General features: G+C 41.7%; 1 protein-coding gene across 9 annotated transcripts in view; it reads right to left on the minus strand.

The window, feature by feature from the left end:
- LOC124999506 (centrosomal protein of 128 kDa) overlaps positions 1-15,616 on the minus strand; it is a 37,824-nt gene that overhangs the window by 19,670 nt on the left and 2,538 nt on the right. For 5 of the 9 annotated variants that reach the window (XM_047574427.1, XM_047574434.1, XM_047574429.1 and 2 more), the window contains 14 exons: positions 14,833-14,965; positions 14,603-14,721; positions 14,316-14,437; positions 13,378-13,450; positions 12,672-12,794; positions 10,976-11,062; positions 10,259-10,333; positions 10,017-10,128; positions 8,906-9,045; positions 7,548-7,619; positions 7,099-7,284; positions 4,182-4,370; positions 2,662-3,123; positions 751-915 (listed from right to left, as the gene is read on the minus strand). In XM_047574427.1, coding sequence (XP_047430383.1) covers positions 751-915; positions 2,662-3,123; positions 4,182-4,370; positions 7,099-7,284; positions 7,548-7,619; positions 8,906-9,045; positions 10,017-10,128; positions 10,259-10,333; positions 10,976-11,062; positions 12,672-12,794; positions 13,378-13,450; positions 14,316-14,437; positions 14,603-14,721; positions 14,833-14,965 — 2,058 coding nt within the window. The remainder of the gene's footprint in view (positions 1-750; positions 916-2,661; positions 3,124-4,181; positions 4,371-7,098; positions 7,285-7,547; positions 7,620-8,905; positions 9,046-10,016; positions 10,129-10,258; positions 10,334-10,975; positions 11,063-12,671; positions 12,795-13,377; positions 13,451-14,315; positions 14,438-14,602; positions 14,722-14,832; positions 14,966-15,616) is intronic. The other 4 variants (XM_047574431.1, XM_047574428.1, XM_047574430.1 and 1 more) reach the window with 4 other exon arrangements.

Raw genomic sequence — 15,616 nt, forward strand, 5'->3', positions numbered from 1 at the left:
TAGTTAAGTTTACTTTTCTGGCCGGCACTGTCAATAGTTTCAGGGTGCGTCCCAGGATACAGTCAATCAATACGTCCCAGTGCAGGAACCAAGTGATCAGTGCTGCCCAGGGACCATGGATCATTATCCTGTCCCTGGGATAATGAACTGCCCATGTTACATTAATAAGAGGCCCCTTTTCTGCATTCGACCCATTTCAAATCAATACATGGTTGCTGTGAAAGAACCTTACACAACTTATAAGGGAGGTGATTTACTTCATTAGCCGTCGTAAAACACCTGAGGACATATTGTTAAAGACCCTTTAAAAATAGTGCTGACTTGGCACCACTTAACCTTTTGAACCATTTTTATTTTTGCATGATCAGTGCAACTTACCAGACATTAGCAAAGCAGAAACAATGCCCTTCTGGGTAGTCCTAATAAAGGGGAGTGTCTGCACATACCCAAATATCTACTCATTCTTTTCTCGTCTTAGCTACAGTGAAGGTAAAACGTATGAAATCTGCACAGTCATTGTCAGTGAAGTGCATGTTTCTGTTGAAAGCGGAACCACAAAATGCTCTGAAGACAGTCATGTCTACACAGTTCATCATTTCAATTTTCTTTTCTTTCAGTATCATTTGACTGTATCTGTTACATTTAATTGTAGTCAGTACAAACATTGTAAACCTTGAGGTGACATGCACTTATTGGAGGTATTCTGTCACATAACGTGAGGCAAGATGTGGACAAAGAAAATGGGCGTACTTTGTCTTCCAGTTCTTGTTTGAGTAGCTGGTATTTTCTTTGGAGAAGTGCATGTGCTTCATCTTTCGTGCTCAGCTGAGCTGCCAGCTTATCACACTCATCCTTCATCCTGTCCAACTTGATGTGCAGCGCCCCACACAGCTCCTTGTCTGATGCTGCATCTGCCTGGTAGAGAGCGGACATGTTTATGGCGACGATTCTCAGGTCTGCTGGTTTATCTGGTGTAAAGATATCACACTGAAACTGATGTTTTTCTCCCCACAATTTCTGTTAAAGCTCCAAAATTTACACACACAAATGCAGCTCTGTGGATCATATACAACACACCGAATTTACCAGTGGACCTTAATAATGTGCCAAAGACATTGAATTACATGTAGATAGTACGCCTGAATTCACAATAACGTGACATGATGTGACATTCTGTGCTGCAAAAACAGAGAACATCATGCAATGGGTCAAGAAAATGGGTAAGTGCCATTTCCAAAAATCTGAAATCTGTCCCTGATGCATGTCACTTCATGTCCGAGTCCAGCTCAAGCTTGCAAAGGCAAAGCCTACATATTAACTTCCTGTCTAGAGTAATGCCATTATCACTCACAGCTCAAGATGTAGTAGCAAGTAAAGACTGAGAACTGGGAGTGACTGGGGTGACACAAACAAAAGAAGAAAAAAAAGAAAAAATTGAAAAAACGCTGGGAGTGAAATACAAAATTCATAGACATGAGCAAAAACAGAGGGATTTAGACAGAGAGAGGCAGCAAGAGGGAAGACAGAGTGGAGGAGATATAGAGAGTGAGAGGACAAGGACATGGAAGTAAGAATAATTTAAGCCTTTTCTGACAGTTCACTGGATCACAATTGCAATATAGGTACCTGGCTATGCTATGTGAATATTGGGTGGGCTTCTTAGGGACATCTGCAACACCCGTAGGCTAGTATTTAAAAACATTCAAGCAAATGCCCTTGTCCTTACTGCACTTAGAAATGACACCATTACAATGAGCTATGCCAGATATTAATGCCATTCAGTGTAGCTAATGGGCTAAACTCAACCATATCAGGGAGGACCATTCCCCTTAAGAAACAATGTACCCAGGAGGGCTAATCACTGGAGATATTGAAGGTAGGGAGGGGTTGGTTGGTGGGGGTGAGTCAAGGGGAGTCTCCTATCTCCTGCCTTGATGAGACTTGTGAAGTCTGATATCTGGGTTTTTAAATATTCACGCTCAGAGCCTTGGAATGGCCGTGAAGATCCACAGGGCTCCACACACCATTAAGAGCTCAGCTATCCTTGGTTCACCCATGCTCAGAGGACAGAGCCCTGCCCAATGAAGAAAATGACTCTAAATGAGAATTTTGTCTGTCTCGCTGGGCCGGAAATAAGCCAGATGTTTAGTGGCTGTGGCATGTTACCCCGCGCTGAATTTGAAGTGTGTGCCAATGATATTCTAAATGTCAATTAGGGTGTGGGACTCTGTGATCCATGCCCAGGTATGAAGAAAAATAAATCTCCATGGCTGAATTATAACACTGAACATCTGTGTGTGTGACATCAAATGCATTATCCAGAGAGTACTTTGAGAAATTCATTAATATTAATATAATTATTATGTTTTTTAAAAGATTTGTTAACATTTCTAAAAACAGAACTGTACATTTCTGTGTCAAGAGTTTGGTGAGTGAAAACATTAAATTTGTAGCTATATCCAGTGATGGATTAGTGTATTTTAGAATAAAAACAGGAAACAGAGGAATCATATCTACCTTCTCTCAATCTCCCAAATCACAAGCAACCAGTGGAGACTCAGGAGGTTACAAGTCCTGCATAGTTTTTAAATTTTAGCCAGTGTTGTTGTTTCTAGTCTTCATGCTAAGCTAACCAAGAGAGATCTTTCTACAAGGGCCTACCTTAACCTCCCTCAGGTGTGCCTGCATCTCATCTCGCTCCTGACGGCAGAGCTTGAGCATATTGTGCACTTCTCGATCCTTCTTCAGTTTGCTGTCCTCCACTGTAGCCTTCAGGTTGTCTAGTTCCTTCTGGTGCACCTCCCTCTCAAGCTGCAGCTGCTGGCTCAGGGCAGCCCGCTCCTCTTGCTGTGCCTTCAGCTTGGCCTGAAGTTCCGAGGCGCCCTTCTGGAGCTCCTTCCTGGTTCTCTCTTCTTCGGCCAAACGCTGAGCTACCTGGGCATGGGCCGTGGTCATCTTCTTCAAGGTGGCCTGGAGCTCAGCCTGCGCGTCCTGGTCTTTCTGGAGACGACGAGCTTGGGCATCAGCTTGTTCTTTCAGCCTCTGGTTCTCTTCTCTCAGCCCTGCGTGGACGGCGGCCTGACGCCGAGTCTCTTCCTCCAGGGCAGCTGAGGCCTCCTTCACCTAGAGGGAAGAGCCCTGTTAACATCTAATGTCGGATCTCTACATACCTAGACGTTTTGTTTATATATATTTTTTTTTTAACTACACTGCAATAACAATGAAAAAGACAAGAATAACCTGTGCTTTGCCAAGGTCCTTGTAACCACTAAACAGAACTATCTGATTGGTGGACCACTTGCATGTAGACTACTTTCAAAAAGGTGGCATGATTAAATTACAGTGAAATAGCATCCTCCATGGAAACAGTTTATTAATGTTTTCTGTTCAGCCTTAATGGTGTCACTGAAAAAGCAGTAAACTTAGTCAAGTCAAATTAAACTTGCAGAAATTCAGATGAATATAAATTTATAAATGTATATAAATAAAAATTCCAAAAAGCACATTGTTAATTGAAAACTTGACCCACAGTCTACAGTGCTGCTGAGTGAGACATTTCAAAACTACCGTATTTTCCGCACTATAAGGCGCACCTAAAAACCTCCAATTTTCTCAAAAGCTGACAGTGCGCCTTATAATCCGGTGCGCCTTATATATGGACCAATATTGAGCCACAACAGGTCTCGCACCTACGGTAAGCAGCCGTCAACTTCATTTTCCCCCGTAGAAGAAGAAGCGCGCGGTGCATGCTGGGATATATGACTGCGCGAGGCGTGCCGTTTCATTTCCATTTGTGTGTTTATGTAAAGACCCCAAAATGGCTCCTATTAAGAGACACGCTTACGACGCAGAGTAGCAGCGAGAAAATTTAACATTAACGAATCAATGGTGCGAAAGTGGAGGAAGCAACAAGATGACCTGCGCCAAGTAAAGAAGACTAAACAGAGTTTCCGAGGGAACAAAGCGAGATAAAATGCATAACGTAACCCCAGCCTCTACTGTAGGGTCTATTCTATGCGCCTTATAATGCGGTGCGCCTTATATATGAACAAAGTTTTAAAATAGGCCATTCATTGAAGGTGCGCCTTATAGTGCGGAAAATACGGTACATATGTATTGTATGCGTAGCATCCCTAGCTATTAGAAAGGGAAATTGTATTTGTGGTGGCTGAACTCCAGACCTCCCGGATTTCCTGCTGCAGTGACAACTGGCGCTGGTGAGTCTCCGACAGCTCCACGTCCTTACGGTGGAGCTCTTCTTCGCGCTGGGCCAGGCGGCCGAGGATTTCAGCGAGCTCCCTGCGGGCTGCCTCATTCTGCTGGCTCAGCGCCTTCAGCTGGGCCTGGGAGCTTTCCTTTTCCCTCGCTGCCTGGAGGGAGAAAGAGAAAGGAGGAAGAAAAGAAAGGACGAGGGGAGGGAAATGAAGAAAAGCAGACGAAGAGGAGGAAGATGGTGTTCAAAGAGGAGTTCTAACAATAATGATGAGAGCAAGAAAAGGAGCAATAGAAAGATGGTGGGAGAGGAACATATGCAGTACCAGCACTTGCGCTGATAGGAAAACGCCAGCACTCAGCTTCCCGATAAGAGACAATGGTCAGGTCTGTTCAAGGCAGATTGCTTCTAATACACTGGCTTTGACTGGAATTTGCAAAGACTTTGCTGCAGCTCAGAACCTAATCATTTAATTGAGCACTTGATTCTCTCCCCTAATTCATTAAGAAGGCAGAAATGATTTAATTAATTCACATCACGTCGAGTATGCCAGGTGGGAGTCTGTCTATCTGTCTGTGAGGCGAGAGGGGTGCTGACTGTGATATTGGAGGTGGCTCACTCAGCTCAAATGGAAGGGGAATCACTGGGAGGTGACTTTTTAGCTAATAATAGTCAGGCGTCAATTAATTCAACCAAACACAGCCACTGTAATATAGAAAAGAAGGAAAAGGTACATTATATGTGGTCATGCTATTAATCTATTTTAAAATACATTATTCAAGCGATTTTACTTTGATACAATGGCCTTTGTGCTATAAAAACAAAACAAAAAACTAAGTAAGATCAGCAGAAAATCCAAGCTGTATGTCTCAAGCCATTCCTTGTTGTTTTGGTTGACAGCATTTAAAAAACATTTCTCATCATGTATTCCGTAGGTATTCATTATCTCTAAATGGCATGCTACTCCTATTTTTTCCTTTACAGCAGAGTACAGCAACAGTTTCTTTCTCTTAATCCCTCTCATCCTTAAGATGATTGTGAGGTACAGTATAATATGGACTGCACTGGGTATGTGTCTATATGACAACCACGCTTAAAGAAAATGTTGCTTTTGCTCATTTTCCAGTCCATTTTTACTCTTAAAAGCCATCAAGAACCAAAAAACTGATATAAATATCACAACTTGAATATGCCACATATTTCTGGCCATGTATATCCCTACTGATGACAGAATTTTGATTGATTTTATCTCAGACATTGAGCATATATAATATTTCACTCTTTTCTCAAGCCCCAACTCTAAAGTGTAAGTCCACAGATAAAGCATACATGGACAAATATCATACTCGCATAAACAAAAACTACAACTTACAAAAGACAAAAAAGCATCAAAATATTCAGGAACATATGGCCACTTCATAGATGCCCAACAATAAAGACGCAACTTAGAAACATCAAGCCACCGTGTCCACATCTGTGTAATATTCTGTGTATCACTGTAGACAGTTGTAGGAACCCAGTTTCCTTCCACCATCCGCTGATATATTCTGATCTCACTGAGCTGCACAACTTCTGAGAGAGTTGGCTGAGATAAGTTTTGTCTTCTCTTCGCTGCCTGAGGCATCACTACTGGAGTACAGAGATGAATTTCGGTACAGACATTATTGATCACATCACTTTTTAAGAATACACTGTCAAAGTCAGAGAAGTTATGCACGAGCCAGAATCAATTGCTGAGACAAGGCAACAAAGAAAGGCTGAGCCTCAACTGTAGCAAATACTGATGCCAGCTGGCTGGCTGCTAATTCAGCTTGTAGTGGCAGCCGCAGTACTCCAGGCTGAAATGTTTCTGATAGAGCTACCTGGAGCAAGCCGCTAGAATTGTATAGTATTGGTGCAGTGGTTGCCAACAAATGCCAGTCAGCTGCCAATCAGTCAATAGGCTGCAGTGAGATTAACCACAGTCTGGATTCTGTGAAACTGAGAGATATCAGTGTTTAATTATAAGCCAAAAGATGGAACACAGCCAACAGAGACAAGAGGCAGCTGACTACTAAGCAGTTCTGTTAGGATAACTCCACCGGGCAAGGACACAGTCATAGTTTAACTCCAGCTAATGTGCCTCGACAATCACAGTTTCAAGTTAAGTTATGATATAATGTTACTATTTTTAAAATGTACACTCACTTGCCACTTCATTAGGTACACTAGTGAAAATGACACTGAACCCAGAGTTGAGATGTGTGAACGCATGGGTTGATGTGTGACTGTGAGGTGAATGGTCCAATATATGAGTGCACATTCATTTTCACCAGTGTACCTTAAGAGTAAACATGCAATGCATATTGGTGTGTTACACTGGTACACAGCAGGAATATGGCAGTTTCTCTGTCATTATTGAAGGTACTCAATTAGTTCTGGTGTTAATTTAGTACACACCATAAACCCATGCTGGACATTCACACAGTTAGGTGCAAACTGCTGAGTAACAGAGAGGAATTATTTAGCACTACATAGCAATAAAGTTAAGTGAGTCATAGGGGGCGGTTTGAAAGCGAACAGCCAAATTAAAGCTAAATCTGGGACGTTTACATTTTTAGCTCATTACCATCTGTCATGAGACCACGCCTCTAAAATAAAGTCTGCTTGGTACTCCCAGGGACAAGCAAGTGTGCGCCAATTTTAAGTGTGTGATAACTTTGCTCTTTTTAAATGTTAAAAAGAGCACTTCCACTAAGTATATCTAGAAAAAAGCCAGAATAAGTTAGAATCAGTGACTTGTTAAGATGGACTTCTAAGGATAAGAATCTGCAGTTATTTAAGCAACTCCTACTGCAGGCTGTTAAGTCAAAACATTTGCAATAAATGCTTCTGCTTCGACCGACCTGTGAAGCCTTGCCGGTATGAAATTGAGCTTGGGCCCTCTCCTCCTCCAGCTCCTTCTCCAGTCTTCTGCACTTTGCCCTCCACCGCCGCACAGCCTCTTGGGCCCTGGTCTTCAATTCATCCCTGCTCCTTGTGCTCTCCTGCAGTAATGCCTCCGTCTCTCTCCTCTCTGCCTGCCCACGGCTCTGAAAGGGGTGATTGAATTTATGAATAAAAGTGTATATTCATGCTTTATAATACGAAATCATATTTTCATCCACGGGGCGTCTCACAGAATAGACCATTTGGTAGGTTAGCTGCGACGGATCTCATAACTGCAGCTCAAATTGTTCATTTCCTAACAATATAATTTCACAAATTTAACTCCTAATTATGTGCTACACACAGCATGTTTCTACTTTAAATAGCCACGATAAGTAAGAACCCCTTGATCGGAGATTTAAATGACCTGTATGTCTCTCAGCTGTTCCAGCATTCGTAGCTGCTGCTGCTCCCGCGCCGCCAGGTCTGATGATAATTCCTTGTACACGGAGAAAAGAAAGATCAAAGTGTGTGTTTGAATGAGTACTTTTCCTAGTGTTGCTAGTGTTAGAGAAATAGACATAGATAGACAGAAGTGTGGAATACAGGGTTTATAGTGCTTAGAAGAAGGATTAAAAAAAAGGTGTGATGGATTGCAAGAAAATATGGAGAGTTGTCCTGAATTAACTAGTTTTTAAGTTTAACAAGAGGGCAAGTAAGGTTACCATGACGCTGTTAAGGTATTTATACTGAATAATACTGTCAGTTATGAGTAATTAAGTCATTCACTGATTAGTCATAGACCTATTAGATGGTACTTAAGTGCAGTCACTAAAAAATCAAATCCTCCATCCTATTCTCCTCATTATACTCATTTAACACAAAACGAGACAATTCCAACGTCTATTTTGATCTAGGTATATAAACCATAAGAGACGCCCCAGGTGATACACGCAAACACCTTTTTCATCTCTAAACACCTACTCTGCAATAGGGGGAGTGTGGGTGGTTAAACACATTTTCAGTGAGAGAAACATCAGAGAATAGAGGAATGTGCCAATGCTTAAAGTGTAGCTATTTCTACTTCCATTTTATTGATATCAAGCACAGCCTTGAAAGCCCCTGCTTAGCCTGGAAATGAATTTCCTCCTAGATTTTTTTTATATGTCTTGTTACAGTGATGGAAGTGACAGATCGCACCCGTTTGAGAAGGATAAATGACTGGTGGTTGACTTAAGATCTGCTATGCCGACTGTCACTTCATCTGACGACTTTAAGAGGATCAAGTGGCGTGGAGCTGGTGGAGGATACAACCACGGATGAGAGGCAGAATGCAAACTGAAATAACCCTGCTCAGGTTGAAGACACTGGGTGACGTCAAAAGCCAAATGGATGACTAAGGAAAGATGTGCAACACTTCTTCTGAACTGACAGGTGAAGGGAAATAAAATTAATAATCTTGTTGCAATGCAATGTTCTGCTAAGAAATCTGGCCCATTAGACACGTACCACCAACAAAAACAACTCAAAAAACATGAAGAACAGCAAAAGGTGTTGACCTGGCCTCCAAATCCACTAGATCCCAAACTGATAAAGTATCTGTGAGATGATCCCTCCCCTCAATCCAACAACATTTGCCGAACAGATACCACAGGACACCCTCAGAAGGCCCATGTCCATTCTCTGATGAGTCACAACTGTTTTGGAGGCACAATGGAGACCTACACAATATTATATAGGTCATAATGTTATGCCTGATCGGTGTAAATACCCACTGTTACACACCTTCACTTCTAAGCTTAGCTGTATCCTCTCCTTCTCCTTACGTTCCAGAGCCCTCTTCAGTTCTTCGACCTCACCACGGACTGAAGCCTTGCACAACTGCACTCGCAGCTCTGCCACTTCCTTTTCCAGGTCTGAGCGATCTGTAAACATGTATGTGCACACACAATCAAATTCATCATTACTGATGGTGAAAACAATTCAAGTACAAGTATGTAGTGACAAGAAACTGAACGAGAGGAATGATTTGGGGGGGGGGAGGAAAACAACAAACATTAAAATTTTAAAAGAAAACTAGACTTGGCAATATTTCCTAACTGAGATAAATATTTAAGCAGATTTCAATTTAAAAGCATTTTCTAACATTATTCTGTTTTTTATTTAGTATTTCAGGGCCTCGCAGACATGGTTCACCGTCAGTCAATTCACTAGCAGACCAACAGTTGAGAGACGTGAACAGAATTTTAAAGAAGTGATAAAAGATGCAAATGATGAGGGAATTCTCGATAAACAAAGATCCCAAGCAAAGAAGCTGATTTTATGATGCTGATGTGAAGAGCCGTCTTTTATTTAATCTATTAGAAGAATCAGAATTAAACAGTCTTAGGCTGCTCAAAGTGTGTCCTTTTTTGAACTCGTACAGAACTTGATGACCTCTTAAAGGATTCTGTCATTTTCAAGCATTCTCTGCTTTTTACGGCACTTTGGTGCCTTCGAATCAATACCATTACAAAAAACAGTGAGGCAGAGAAGGGTTAGATTTTCAATATTTTTCTCTAATATCCACTCAATTTTCTCTCCCTTTAGGGTCTCATCTTTTGACATTCGTTTTCTCTTATCTTTTTTTTATGCTATAGTTCGAATCAATTCTCTGTCCTCTCACCAGTTTTATCCGTGCTGGCCCTGTATCCATTACTCTGCATTCACCTATATCCACCGCACTCTTAAAGGTATTTTGATCCAGCAGCTGGCATTGCATGTGGCTATATAGATTACATAAAAATAGCAAGACATAATACCAGCTATTTCTACAGTTCCAGGGTTGACATTCTTTTAAGCTGCAGCTTAATAAACTCCTGTCTCCCGTTTTTTTTCCCTGACCCTTGCCGTCTACCTCTTTCCGCCTCTCTGTCCATGTGATTGCCATGTGGCTGAGCAGTCTCCAGCCGTGTCCTCTGAGTCCCTGCCTTCCTTGTCCTCAGCAGTTCACCACGCATGTCCTCCACCTGGATCCAAATGGAGCATCAAAAGACATGTCAATGCACCGACGTCTCTTTAAACGTATTCACAGCTTACCGTTTTGTCTCCTTAAGTTTAATGTACACCTACGCGCAGACAAAGAACACGCAAACAAACCTGCTGAGCGAGGGACTCCCTGCTGCTCTCAGACTGTTCTAGTAACCTTCTGGCTCTCTCCAGCTCCTGCTCCATCTGAAAAGAGCATAACAATAACAACATTAGGACAATAATAGGAGTTTTTGGATTGGATGTCGAAGAAGCAAGAGTCGGCTGTGAATGTCTATGACTAATCTGTGTATTACAGTTCATTATGAGCCTCTCTTACAGTTCCTGGTATGGCCTGGAATGCCATTCGAATTCCAATGAGGGGCCTGTATCAACTAGTAGAAAAAAATAAATACCTCTGCAAGTAATTGGATAGTCCTATAACCAATCATAGCCATTTTGTTGTAAAAATATTCAAGTCCATGGCACTCGGATAACATACTATTTAGGTGTTATTCTTATCTGTCTGTCACTGCATACAGTCCTCCATGCTTTGATTGGTCCAGCCAGACCAATCAGTTCCAAACAGTGACTCAAGCTTCACCAACAAAAATGTTGTTGGGTTGGAATCCAAGCTACTTACAATTTACTATTAGGCAGAGTGCAGAACCTAAGACGTAAAAAAACACATCATTTTTGCATTTATGTTTGTATTGAGATTGAAGACAGGAGCTATATTAGATTTTAAGCTAAATCATTTGTGATATATTGTCTGACTTGTTCAAAGCTTCAGTACACTGATGCAGGAAAACACAATAAAAACATCTTTGTCAGACTCAGTTCATTCACCTTGGATTTCTCCCTCTCTGCGTTCTGTGCCCTGGCTGTCATGGCCTCGTCTCTCTCGTGGGTTTGAACTTGGCGTCTCCTTAAAATCTACAAAAACAAACATACGCACAAAAAAATAAAACAGACCACATCCGAGTACTGTAAAGGACGTAAAATTAGAGGTGCCATTGCATCACGGCGTCACCCCCTAGCTCGTCTTCTTGGAACATGGCGCTGGCATCACGGTGGATTTGTACGAGAGCTTAGATCCCACTCAATCCCACTCACTCCGAGCGGGCTGTTGTGATGAATTACCGGCTGCTAGCAATAACATCTACCCAAGTGACTCATCATCTACTTGATTCACATCACAGCGGGCCCATCGGTGGGGAATAAATGTACCCCCTGCTCCCTCCTCTCTTGCTCTTTAGTAGTGAAAGAGATTATTTTCCTCTTCATTTCCTCATGCTTGTTTATTTACCCTTAATTTTTGGACAAATGCATTATTTCCCATCGCCCTAGGCTCTGCTGGTGTCCCATTAGGCCACTACGAAGGAGAGGGATGCAAATGAATTGGTAGCTACTATCATTAACCAGCGTGCTGAAAACTATTGCTCACAAAAGTTCAGTGTGACTACAGCTATACAGTGCCCCTCTGTGGCTGACAAATAAAATGCAGCAGGCATGACAAATAAGAACAGATATGCAGAGGCGCAGATAAACCAAGAAACAAATGGTGCAGTTATTTAATATTTTACGCTGATGAGGCATAATATGTAGAATATGTGCGGTTAAACTGGAAGAAGCTATGAGGCAACAAATATACAAAATATTGTGCATCTCGCTGCAATAGGAGTCTACATCACTAAAGAGCATCTAATGACAGCTCTCTCAGCTTTCAGGCAAATCATGTCTGAATAAAAACTCCAGAGTGGCGTGAAATATAGGAAAGAAGCAATTGCTTGTTTAGCAACCATTTGCACTGTGTCGATGTAATATCATAGTTATAGTCTCATACAGAAGAGAAAAAGGGGGAAGGTGAATTAGTGGTAACACTGCAGCAACAAAAAAGAAATGAAATGAGCCGTGCCTTAACTTTATAACGTTACTAAAGACTGACAAACCACCATGTTGCGCTGCTGTACGTCTTAAACAATGTGGAACAAAAAGAACATGATTAAAAGTGACTGTATTATAACAATTAGTGTCGGAAAGGTCTGAATTGTACACGTTGGCACTGATTTTAGTCAGCAAACAAAGTCACTTGATTATGAAAGGAGCATTAGCCCCTTGTTGCAAATACAAGGGGAATGTTTGTTAAGTTCACAGTCTAGTGCACAGGGACGCAATTTTCAAAAACCACTGTCCAAATGGCAACTTTTCATTTGACAAGAGCTGTACAACTTATTTATTTAAGCCCCAAACCAGATCAATACCTCAGTATTTTAACAAGTCAATCCCCATCTTTGCAGTGCGTTTGAACTCTGCGTTCTAGACGAGTACCTAATCCTGGCAGCCCTGAGCTCATTACTGTGTTTCTTGTGTGTATGCATCATTCGCCGTTTGTTTGTTCATATAAATAAACAATAATGTAGCTCCTTCACGTTGCCTCCCACTTCCTATTGTTGTACTTTCGGAATGTAAGAGAATGAAAGTGTTAACGGAGAAGTGTGGGATGGAGGGACCACAGCAGATGAGTGTTAGAGAGGAGTGTCACCTCCTGCGGTTCGTCAGACACGGCCACCCGCTGCTCCGGCCTTCTCTCCCTCTCCGCGCCCCTTTGCTCGGTGTGCATCTCCCTCTCCAGCTCCTGTAGACGCCGCTCCACACGAGACGACACCTGCAGACAGTAAAGAATGGGGACGCCTCGGGTCACGCAAACATCTCATGGAGCCGTGGAGAACGGAGTCAGGACTGGATAAATGAGTCAACAGGAAATTAAAAGTGCGGGGTGAAAGAAATATCTCTGATAACTGACTGGAAGGATAGCGTTCACGATGCAACACCCTGTCTAATCAGGAAGCATCGCATCCACCTATAAAAGAAAGTTAATATCTTTATCTTGTCCCATCCACAGGACAGAGCGAGACAAAGAATATTAAACATGTCGGCTGTCATTTGAAGAAGCGTATTTGTCACAGTGCTGATGGTGCAGTGGGAAGTCATGTGCCTGGAAATTATAGTGAAATATTTGCTAAAGTTGTTTAGAGCTACATTTAAAAAAGAAAACCATTTTTTTCCAGCTGTTTCCTTTTCTGAAAACAAAACTATTTTCATATGCCATGCAGCACGCTGCAGCTTCCATCCATCATTATTAGTGATGCTGTGTTCTTAAATTCAGGATGTCTCTGTTTTTCTTCTCATGTTCATAGCTCGGAAGCACGCTAGAAGCACTGGCAATGGAACAAACAGCCACAACTCACTGAGTCCTGTCTCTGGGAAGCTGTCATGTGCTCTGTGAGGCTCTCCATCGCCCGCCTGGTGTCAATATCAGACCTAAAAAAAAACAACAACAGCAACAGACAAATCCAACACTGAAAACGTGTGTGTGAGTTCTCGGTTGTTTTGAAAAACGATTCCAGGACGTCATTGATCAAAATGTGAATGCATAATTTGACACCACTAAAAATATGTATGCAGCCTCAGATGTTGAAATACAGCAATGGATCAATTTTCTCTGGTCAGAAGTGGTGGGAAGAAGAGACTTTTAATAACCTCAAAGTGTCATATTCGAAAGCTCTGATGTCTTTGACTTTGTAGCGCCGTCGCTTTAAGTTTCATTTGACACCTTCAATCATTTTTCCATCGAGGACATTTGAAAGACTTGAAAACCATGCATTTACTTTCAAAACCTTTATATATAGTGGATGTGAATGGTAAATGATGGTATGAAGAGATCTCAGTGAGTAAAATCTGCACGCAGACCTTAAGCAGGGATTGTATAAAAGTCTCTTTACCAAACCAGTGTGTGCTAAATTAGTAAAACCTAATTCAAAACATCCAAATTCCATTTCTAGATTCAATTAAATGGTCGCGTAGCATTTAATTTTAATAATCTGGAAGACATGTGGCTCAAACAGCTTCAAACACTGATTAAAGTTAATTACTAAGCGTTGATTGATGATTTGTACTGTGCTTGTACCTGTGATTAAGTTGTTTGGACTTGGACAAGCTCGTCAAATCTGGCAATAACAAACTAGCAACAATCCTCATACAGTGTTTGCTTTGGCTAATGGTTAAATTGTAGTAATTGATGACAAAAAAATAAATAAATTGGGGATATTCTATTTGGACAGAAAAATAATACTTGTCTTATTGTCTACCATAAGGACAATGCCTTGTAAATTCAAACTTAACTTACATTGTTTTCTCCAGATTCCCTGCCAGATACCTGTTTCTCCTGAGGATTTCTCTATCCAGGTCATCAGACAGCCTCTGCTGGTCACAATGTAGGTCCCGCAAGGACTGGTGTAAAGAGTGAATCTGTGTGAGACAGCCACTAATTCATACAGAGTGCATATACACAAGGTAGTATAGATTTTCTTTCTTTCATTATCAATGCATTTTATTTTTTTCCCCTCTAGTGGCAGCTTTCTCAAACTATATTAAGTAACAAGTGGCACTGATTGGTAGTTCGTTATTGCTTACTTCCTCTACTGGCAAGATGGTATCCTTAAAGCGAACATTTGCAGACTGAGATCTCCTTCTCCTTCCTGGAGTTGATGTATAGTCCCTTAGAGGAGAGGTGGGGTAGAAACGCTGGCCCTCTGAAATCCCAAATATATGTTAGAAATAGTTCTTATCCACAATAAATATGGTCACTAGAAAGTCTAACAAGAACTGACAGCAAAGTCCTTTCTTGATATAATTTTCTATACCTGACTCTGAAAAATGCTCCAGATCACTGGTATGTAAGGTAGAGGCCGAGGCTGAGGCACTCCGAGCACCATTAGATCTACCCTGCCTCTGTGACTGCAGCTGGCTGATTGACTCCTCTAGGTTCTCCCTGAGCTGAAAAGAAAAAGACAGTTCACATGGCCGACAAGCAAATGAAAGTGAAAACAACAGCTAACAATAGCAGTAGCAAAAAAACAACAACAACAACAAAAAACCACCAATCAGCCATAACATTATGATCATAATCACGGCACAGTGGGTCATGATTACAGGGTGGGATATAGTAGGCAGCAAGTGAACATGTAGTCCTCAAAGTTGATGTGTTAGAAGCAGGAAAACTTGTGGAAGGATGTGACTGACTTTGACAAATCCCAGATTATGATTATGGCTAGACAACCGGGTCAGAGCATCCCAAAAGATGCAGCTCTTGTGGAGTGTTCTTGGTCTGCAGTTTTCAGCATCAAAAGTAGTGCAAAGACGGAACAGTGGTGAGAAAGTGACAGAGTCAGGTGGAGTCAAGGCTCACTGATGTGTGTGGGGAGTTAAAGCTAATTCAACATTCAATGCAGTTTTTGCATTGTAGGTGTTTTGTATGGGGCCGTGTATCTGCAGAACAGTCAGGGATCCCATGCTGACTCTCGTCCACTGCTGAAAGTGTCTTTAAAGGCACATGAGTATTAGTACTGGACCACGGAGCAATGGAAGAATGTGGCCAGGTCTGTATCACGTTTTCATGAGTCAACACATGGCACCAGAGTACGAAGA

Source organism: Mugil cephalus, chromosome 21 (assembly GCF_022458985.1).
Source record: "Mugil cephalus isolate CIBA_MC_2020 chromosome 21, CIBA_Mcephalus_1.1, whole genome shotgun sequence".
NCBI lineage: Eukaryota > Metazoa > Chordata > Actinopteri > Mugiliformes > Mugilidae > Mugil > Mugil cephalus.